The following is a 9430-nucleotide window of genomic DNA, read 5'->3' as shown; positions in this document are numbered from 1 at the left end:
ATGATTTACGGAAACAGCATAGAGAAATTGTGTGAGAATTGGAGAAGCAACAGGAGAAATAAAATGACCATTGAAGGTACATCAAAGCCCTAATTTCTACCATGCCTACCTCGATTAACGTAACTTAAGTAAATGGAGTCACTGTTGCAAGACGGTCAAGCAAGGGTTTATCGAGTCTGTAGTTTTTCTATTCAACCTGATCGTAATCATCAGTTCTACATTGGCTTAATATGCTATTCTCGCCCTTCAGGGCAGTTGCACCTTTGTTGAAGATTTTAAAGTCATTGATTCTTGTACAGGTATATGCTGGTGCAGATTTGGAAAATACCTGCAGGATGACTGAATCTTCAATTTATTTATTTTGCCTTGAGAATTTCAGGATTGGTTAAACAGGAGGTCCCGATTTCATTTTGGTTTGCATGTCTCCATCAGCATGAACAGGTTATATATTCTAACTGTTCTATCTTGTTTTTATTGAAATTTGTACTCTCTGTGTATTTTATGGGCAACTACCTTTTAGGCAGGCTTGCGTGGAACACATGGTACATATGTTCTGTAGATATGATTATAGTTGAAGTGTGATTGACCTCCTTAATTCAAACCTTAGGCCTGATAGCATTGTTAATGGGAAGATCCTTGGTGAATTGAGAAATAGGTGAAATCTTTTGTAGTAATTCGACATTAGGTGTCTTAAGTCAATAACCTTTATTCTGGAATCATTAAAAAAAACCATGTGAAAGAGCTTGATTTGACATAACTAAACAAAGGAAATTACCAAGTGGGCACTATAGTCAAGCTGAAGCCACCATGGGAAAGTTCTAAAATTGATTAGAATTCCTGTTGAACATGCCTTGAGTCAAAAGTGAATTTATATTTATGTTACTTCAGAAAAGAAAAACAGGTACCTCACTGGTAACTGGTAGAGGGCAAGAACTTTGAAAAAGTGGGTTACAAGAAATAAGAGAGGCTGAAATGCTATTGGACCACAGATATTGATATCCAATTAGAATTATTAAATCACTGGCTACAACCTAACCCACTGATTGGATATTAGATCAGTTGGTTGGTTGTCTGGACGAATTATTCATTTCAATTAAGAGATAATAATTTTGTTCGTGTTATTAGTATCTTCTTATAACTGTTGATTGGTTGACAATGAAAATAGAGTCCAAAAAAATTTCTAAGCCTTTAGTTACTGACAAAGGAACTCATGCTTCAGAATATCTTCTTTTGCGATAAAAGATAAAAAGGAGAAAAGAGTTTCTTTTGTTTTTTTTACTTTGTTTCTAGTGAAAAATGTGTACTGGAAGGATGTGATACCAAACAAAACTAATTATGTGTCATTTTGCTTATAAGTCAATGTTATGTGTTTTTGTGCTTGCCTTCTCCCACTTTTACTGTGGTTTGACATCTATATTTTGTTCTATGTGTTTATATCTATTGCTCATGCTTTCTGAGGATGTAATAATTTTTTCTTGTTTTTGTATTAATTCCACTGTGGAAGATTCAGGTTTTGTGTGTGTATATATATATCTATATATATGTTTAATGTTTGAACAACCCAATTAGTGCTGGCTTTCTTTCCTTTTTTTTTTTTCTTTTTTTTTTTCTTTTTTTTTTTTTTTTTTTTTTTTGTTCTGCTAGTCATACTTTTGGATTGGCATGTGGAAGTGTGGATTTTGCATTTGATTAGAACATGTGTTCTGGTCTCTTTTCTTGATAGGTGGCTCAATGGCTACCACAAAAACTAGCCTCTAATGGCCCTTTATCTGGAAACAGTTGGTACTAACACTGTGAGTGACTCAACAAGAAAAAGTCCAAAGTTTTTTAACAATGTTTTTTATAAGAGGAATAGTATATGGACAGAATCCTATGACAAGTTCACTTATTTTAACATTTATTTCACCAATAAATAATATTCATTATGTTGCTTAACTGAAAAACAACTCAGCTTATATTCACTGAAGGAAGATTAGCAATTTCCATAATATATACATTTGCATAAGGGAACATTTTTTAAGGGGTGTTGCTTTCTTCTTAATCGAGATGTAATTTGGAAAGTGGTAGCCGGTTCTTTTGATTGGGTCTGCACAAGTCACCTGAATAGAATTTCATTTTAATCTGTTAAGAGCTAAAATTGGAAGGATACAAACTGTAGTTGTGTTGGGGCTGCTTTTGGTTGTCTATTGAATTTAATTTGGAATTTTACTTGTGTCAAATAAATAAAAAATGTGCTTAACTCTAATAAAGGCGGGATTGAATTATATATATTTTTGCAGTCCTTGAAGACTTCACCAATATGCTAACACATTGCACTTGCTGTGTTAGTAGGTGAAATTTAGAGCACCTCTAAGAGTAAGTGGAGGAATGGAGGGTCATTTCTCTTTTATTAGGAGCTGTTTATGAGTATACAGGAATGGCATCCCTGGTTTAAACCTTGTTTTCTGAATCAAATTTATACTTGGGTTGCTTTTTTCCCCCCAGGAAAATGTGCAGTCTTTTAGATGGAAATATGAGTTGTTGCATTCACTATAAGACAAAAGCAAACTAATCTTTGGTAAATGATTCACTCCACATCACACAAAGCTGGCTTTTTTTTTTCTTTTCTTTTTTTTTTTTGTATTTTGTGAACATGTTAAAGGGGAGGAGAGGGTCCACATCAGCCTCTAAAAGTAGCCCTTAATGGTTGAGGATGTATATGGAAGTGCATTATGCCAAAACAGGCATGTGATCAATCTGGGATCTGGGCAGTATACAATTCAGCTTCATTTGAAATTGGGTTGAGCCTGAAGCTTGCAAGTATTGAGATTGGCTTGCTCAATTCATGTTGAAATTGACTGAAATTCAGCTGATTCATGGGCACAACTTGTGCAGCTTTGGTTCAGCTTGTCTAAATTAACAGATAAATATAAATTGGGTTATTCACAAGGCAATAAATCCTCATGATATGGATCTGTTTGGTTATTATGTGAAAATTCAGTGGCTCTATTATGTTTAACATTATATTTTAGGGTACCTGTAAATTCATCTGATGTGAGCCCACTATAGGACATAAGTTTTATCACCATTTGCAGATTCAGGTCCCTTCTTAAATGTGAAACTCAGAGCACTTGGAAGAGTGGTCCATTCTTTTTTTACCTCTGGGTCATAGTGTCAGAACTGTGCATCATATTCAATGTCCAGTATTCTACATGCACAATACTACATTTTCCAATCATTTGATATTTTATCAGTTTGTTATATGGCATTTTAGCTTGTTGTTGGTTTGGTTCAACTTGAGAGAGATTGTGACTTCCGGGAACAAGTTGTACACATTGATCTGATGGTTGATATCAGTTCCTTTATGCATTCAATACCAGTGGAGCCTACCATAAAATGTGGCCGACATGTATGGCTGTGTGATGGATAGCCTGTACTTGTATTTAAGGAGTTTCCTTTTTGAATATTTGAGGTCTGTGAAGCTGTGTTGGCAAAGGGACTAGCAACCTAAATACAGCTTTTATCTCAACAAACTATAGGAAACCTTGTCCCAACACTTGAGTTGCCTGCCAAAGATACACAGAAAAGAGAAGTGACCCTTAACTAGTGCGAGCCAGGGATGAATGGGATACATCCATTTTGTGTTCTTATCTGCTTCTGCAAGTTTGTGCTACGACTCTTGCATGGAACCCCTCATATTGGATGTGATCTTGTCCACTTGCTATAGCTAGGTCTATTTGTGTGTTTTCTGGAAATATTGGTGCAGTACTTCTGGTTTTTTCTTATCATCCAATTTCATGATCTACATGGCATTATTTGAACCACTTAAATTTGTTGACAACTTTAAAAAAGATCATGTACTAGAAATTCCCCTCCTCTGTGAAGGTAGATGAAAGGGAATATTGATCTTAGAGGCCCAAATCCAAGGAGGAGCTAGAGATATTTTGTATGGGCAAATTATACTTGAGCTTTTGGGGTTTTTTCCCAAACTACACTGACCTCTTCTCCAGTCTTAGAAGTACTTTTGCACACCTTTCTTCTATTAGTTAAGGGTCAAATCCCATGGTGGGTAGTCTCTTGCATGTTAAGTTTTATTTCAAAAGACTACTTTTATCCTTGTAAGAATTAGATGCAAGATTATTATGTCCTCCATATAGTTTTGGTCATTTAATCACATGCATTTTAGTCCAAAATAATGGCATATTAGTGGTGCATTTTGATTTAGCATTGTGTTCTGTTCTGTGCCTACAAATTGCTTGCATCAGCCATAAGCATATAGGAATTAGGATCACATATAACTTGATGTTACTTTACAGTGTGTCCTTGCTTATTGGCTTGTTTTATCCTGTGGAAGAAAGAGGAACACATACCCTTGGTTGTCGTTGTCGGCCTGAACACTTGATTTATTAGTTGTCACTGAGTCATCACAGTCCAGATGGTGGGATCATCCAAATATATAGTTATTGATAAGGCCAAAACTTAAAACCTGCTTATTGTAATTACTGAATTGCAATGCTGGACACTGAGCAGCTCATGCCATGCTCCTAACTTTCATTAATTCATGTGGGGATGTTACCTAGAATTATTTGTTCTGAATTCTAACCCTGATTCCGGTTTTACAAAAATAAGCTACCATGTTCCTATTGAAGTTTAGAATCTTGCAAATGTTTCTTCTCTTCCATGTGCTTTTTCATTGGAGATACTTAATGGATTTCAACAGTGTCAGGTTTGATCGCACATGAGGAAACTAGTCTATTACAGGAGGTTTACTGTGGCCTATCTAGATAAAGTCTCTTCTCATGTAAGACATGATGAGAGCAAACTACTTGTCCCTATTTTAAAAGGCATCTTCTTATATGCTCCATTACTTGATGCCATTTAAAACCCTAATGTCTTGCCTGCTAATATGATATATTCCTCTGATCGATTTTTGCTTTTTTTTTTTTTTAGTTTAGAACAAGGATCCGATGGTACTTGTGGGCCTATGCAATGGTTGGAATTTAAATGTACGAGTTGAATTAAAGTATAATACTAATAAACATGAAATAAATGAGTGTGCTTGTTAGAGTATAAAACAATGTTATGTGGCAGGACCCTAATGTGTGTTGCACATCATTCTCTCATTGTTCTTTTTTTATTTAGTTGCTTTTATTTATACTATATGCTAGTTGTGCTATGATTTGTATTTTAATCCATATGTTCCTTTGGGCTTTGACGAGCATATATTTATGTATTTCAGCAGACTGAAATGTCATTTCAAATAAATAAAAAAATTTAAAAAAGGAAAAAAGAGATTAGTACGCCTCTCTATGATTTTGAACTATATCTCTCTCACGGCTAAGTCGCATGTCGAAGAGGATAATGGGTGGGACGACATGAAGAGGTGGCATGTATCAAAAGACACAAACGCCTGCATATCTAAAAAAATCTCTTCCACAAAATGGAGAGGCATATGGATATTTAACTGAATCACTGATCCACTCCTAGTCAGCCAGCTGGTCCCTCCGCACTGACCATGCCAGGCTTCTCTCTCCCAGTGTTCCCTAAACAAATTAACACTCTGAATAATGTATGATCCGTCTCATGTGATGATTTTCAGTTTTGGCACAATGAACAATTAAAAGTGCCGTTTGAAATTCCTCTACCCAATTCAATATGATTTAGCATCCAGCCTCCTTAAACCCGTGTGGCATATGACCTCTTATTAAATTGTGTGTGCTACGGTGTTACCTTGAAACCCGATGCCTGAGTATTTCCTTTTTGTGTTTTATGCTGGAGTATCTTTTTTTAATGGATCGGGCCACACGAACTAGTAGATCCAGTCATTTAAGAATATATGACTGTAAGAAAATGGTTGTTTTCTCGGGCTGTCCTTAATAGATTGTTCAGGAATCATCACCAATTTCCAAAAGAAAAAGGGTAAAACGGTGAAGTCATCTTCCATCATTTTGAATATAAACTTTTAGAAGTGGGAAGAGACACAGGACTGCTGCAGCCCACCCAATTTGTTATCCACATGTTCCACGGACGAGGTCCACTGTGCTGTGTTCCATTTTTCTTCGCAAATTTTGTGCCTTTAGTCTCTTTATTAATGATTCAATTTAGCATTGCGCATTCCTGTAAAATTCAACTAAGTATCTTCAGCTCAGGGAGGGGACCTAATCACTTAGATGAAAGGATCAGAAAGCCCGGGTGAAGAGGTTTCACGTTCGCAAAAATACTTGAAATGGATGGTTAATTGTAGCTAGGCACATTCTAAAATTTCAGAGCTTGGACCATTGGGATTAATATTCGATTGCAATTAACTAATTTCAGAGCTTGAATAAAATAAGATGCATCATCCTATATAACACAAAACTAAATTTTGGGCTATAAAGAAAGACCTCTATTAAGCTAGAAGAAAAGATCTGATTCTTAATTATTTTGAGTTTCTTTTTCCCCTCTTAAATGTTTAACTTAATCAGAAAGGTACTAATCTAGACAAGCACGAAATATGGACTTTATAATTTAGTATTAGAAAATGGAATATGAATGTTACTACTCTACTCTTATCGATGATGGATAATATAATCTAAAAGAAAATTTCGGATAGGAGTAAACTAAAAATTAGCCAAAGCACATGACAAAAATGTAAGCTTCATCGAAGCCCACCACTCAGCTGAGCGTGCTGCTTGTTTACCAACAACAGTGGGTACGGATAAGAATAATAACACGTGGTTCAAACTTCCCCAATCGCGAATGGTGACGCACACGATGAGTTTTTTAACCTTGTTCTTTTCCAAACATGTTCTCCATTCTCCATTGTTTTTCTTTTCTTTTTTTATATTTTATTTTGGGGTTCTGTTAATCTTTTTCTTTTCTTAGTGGAAGCATAAGGGAGAAAAAAAAAGGCAGTGATCAGAATCAAAAGATAAAAGGGTTGAAATGCTCTCTCCTCTCTCTCAAATCTCATTGGTCTCTCTCCATATCTCCTCTTTCTAATAAACTTCGTCTTCATAATACATGTGTTTTTTCCCTTTTTCAATTTATGCACCTGAATCCATCAATGGAGGATGAAGTTCCTTCGTGGTTGCAGTCCCTTCATGTCTCCACTCACTTCCTTACCTTCTTCTTCTTTATAATCTTCTTGTGTTTGTCGTATATCATATATTTCCAATCTCTAAGACCGAAGCTATGGTGTAATTGTGAAATTTGCCACAGCTATGTTACCTTGAGTTGGTCCAAACAATTCCACAATCTGTGTGATTGGTACACTCATCTCCTCCGAAACTCCCCAACTCAAACTATCCACGTACATGTGCTGGGCAACACCATCACTGCAAACCAGGATAACGTGGAGTATATGCTCAAGACTAGATTTGAGAATTACCCAAAGGGGAAACCCTTCTCCGCAATCCTTGGGGACTTCCTGGGTAGGGGTATTTTCAACGTGGACGGAGAATTATGGAGGTTTCAAAGAAAAATGGCAAGTCTAGAGCTTGGAAGGACCTCTATACGGTCCTATGCATTCGAGATTGTCAATTACGAGATCGAACGCAGGCTTCTCCCACTTTTATGGTCGGTTGCGGGCAACGAAGGTGGAGTTTTGGATTTGCAAGATGTGTTCAGAAGGTTCTCTTTTGATAGCATATGCAGATTCTCCTTTGGGTTGGACCCTGGGTGCCTAGAGTTGTCCCTCCCCATCTCAGAATTTGCCGATGCCTTCGACCTAGCATCCAAATTGTCGGCAGCCAGAGCCATGGCTGCGTCCCCGCTGGTTTGGAGGATCAAACGTGTGTTGAACCTAGGTACTGAGAAGAAACTGCGAAAAGCCATTAAACTGATCAATATTCTTGCCCAAGAGGTCATAAAGCAGAAGCGTAAAATGGGCTTTTCTGCCCATAAGGATCTTCTTTCATTGTTCATGAGAAACCTAAACGATGACACATACCTGAGAGACATCGTCATAAGCTTCCTATTAGCTGGCCGCGACACAGTTGCTTCAGCTTTAACCAGCTTCTTCTGGCTGTTGTCCAACCACCCGAAGGTGGGGGCAGCAATTAGGTCGGAGGCGGACAAAATCATTGGTCCGGATCAAGAGGTTACAAGCTTCGAGCAAATGCAAGAACTCCACTATTTACAGGCAGCAGTGCATGAGAGCATGAGACTCTATCCACCGATACAATTCGATTCAAAATTCTGTCAGGAAGACGATGTGCTACCCGATGGAACATTTGTACAAAGAGGCACAAGAGTTACTTACCACCCCTATGCAATGGGTCGGATAGAAGGGATCTGGGGCCCTGACTGTTTAGAATTCAAGCCAGAACGGTGGCTCAAGGATGGTGTCTTTTTCCCAGAAAACCCATTTAAGTACCCAGTTTTCCAAGCGGGGATAAGGGTCTGTTTGGGAAAGGAAATGGCTCTGATGGAGTTCAAAAGTGTGGCTCTTTCATTGGTCCGACGCTTCCACATCGAATTGGCTGCCCCGTGTCCCATTCCTCGGTTCTCTCCCGGACTCACCGCCACTTTTGGCAGCGGTCTCCCGGTTTTGGTACGAGGAAGAACAATCACATAGTAATTCATGCCTCCATTATTTTCTACATACTGCACTTAGAAGTGCAATATTATATGGATGGCGCATATTAGCACTTTCTGAAATATGTGAAATATTGTACCATGCACCGATGGGAGGAGTGCGAAATGTGAATCACAGCGAAGTGACATAGATCTATCGCCCAACCTGGGCATGCACCCCTTTTTACCAGCATCACTATCTGGTTTGATGTCCAGATTGGAACTTTATTTTGTGTGTATAAAGTTAAATGATGGTGAAGATGACCGGCTAGCTTTGTGTTTTTTCTGTGGTAGAGATTTTTTCTCACGGGGTCTTATCTCTGCCGTCGGTCCCACACGCTTCAATATTCTTATACATATTGCCTTGTAAACTTTTGGGAAGGACGCCAATCTCATGTAATGTAAGCAACAAAGCTTGTTTCCGTTGTTCACTACAAGACTACATTGTAATTCCATCCTTGAGTTAGTCGGCAGTTCACATGCATTAGGGTTTAGTCCTGCCATACCCCCACTGTGTTTTTAAGACTATTTGTCCGCTTGTATCTCGAAACCCTAAGAAGCTTTGGGTTGTAAGCGAGTAGCTCTTAAATTTTCGATGCTCAATGCTGTATTTCGCTAGAGCTATTATAATTTCATGGCATTTTGTTGAGGAAAGGCACTTTTCAGTTTTCACTTTCTGGTGTAGCAGTCTGGCAGAACCCTTATTTGATCATGACTGTCCATTTTAAGAAGCACTATTGGGAATCGGGATGCATGCCTAAACGAGAGAAGAGATAGAAATAGTGTTTGAGTTGTACAGTTCTTGAAGCGAGGACTTCAAGGAGGATGCCCCCAGGGGTCCGGATTGCGTTTTAGCCTTTTAGCCTCTAGCCTCCATATGGGGTACAAGACTGTC

At 38.0% G+C, this 9430-nt stretch overlaps 1 protein-coding gene across 1 annotated transcript; it reads left to right on the top strand.

Annotated features, from left to right (window-relative positions):
• The first annotated feature begins 5221 nt into the window (after positions 1-5221).
• On the top strand, positions 5222-9165 carry LOC117920308 (cytochrome P450 94C1-like). The gene has a single exon (XM_034837749.1). The coding sequence runs from the start codon at positions 7007-7009 to the stop codon at positions 8534-8536; it is 1530 nt and encodes a 509-aa protein (XP_034693640.1). The 5' UTR covers positions 5222-7006; the 3' UTR covers positions 8537-9165.
• The last annotated feature ends 265 nt before the right edge of the window (positions 9166-9430 follow it).

Source organism: Vitis riparia, chromosome 8, assembly GCF_004353265.1.
Source record: "Vitis riparia cultivar Riparia Gloire de Montpellier isolate 1030 chromosome 8, EGFV_Vit.rip_1.0, whole genome shotgun sequence".
Taxonomy (NCBI): Eukaryota; Viridiplantae; Streptophyta; class Magnoliopsida; order Vitales; family Vitaceae; genus Vitis; species Vitis riparia.
Note: the sequence above shows the minus strand (reverse complement) of the source record. Positions and strands in the feature narration are given on the sequence as shown.

Bases quoted from the DNA above. Each gene is read 5' to 3' on its own strand.
- LOC117920308 (XM_034837749.1), top strand. From the start codon at position 7,007: ATGCACCTGAATCCATCAATGGAGGATGAAGTTCCTTCGTGGTTGCAG.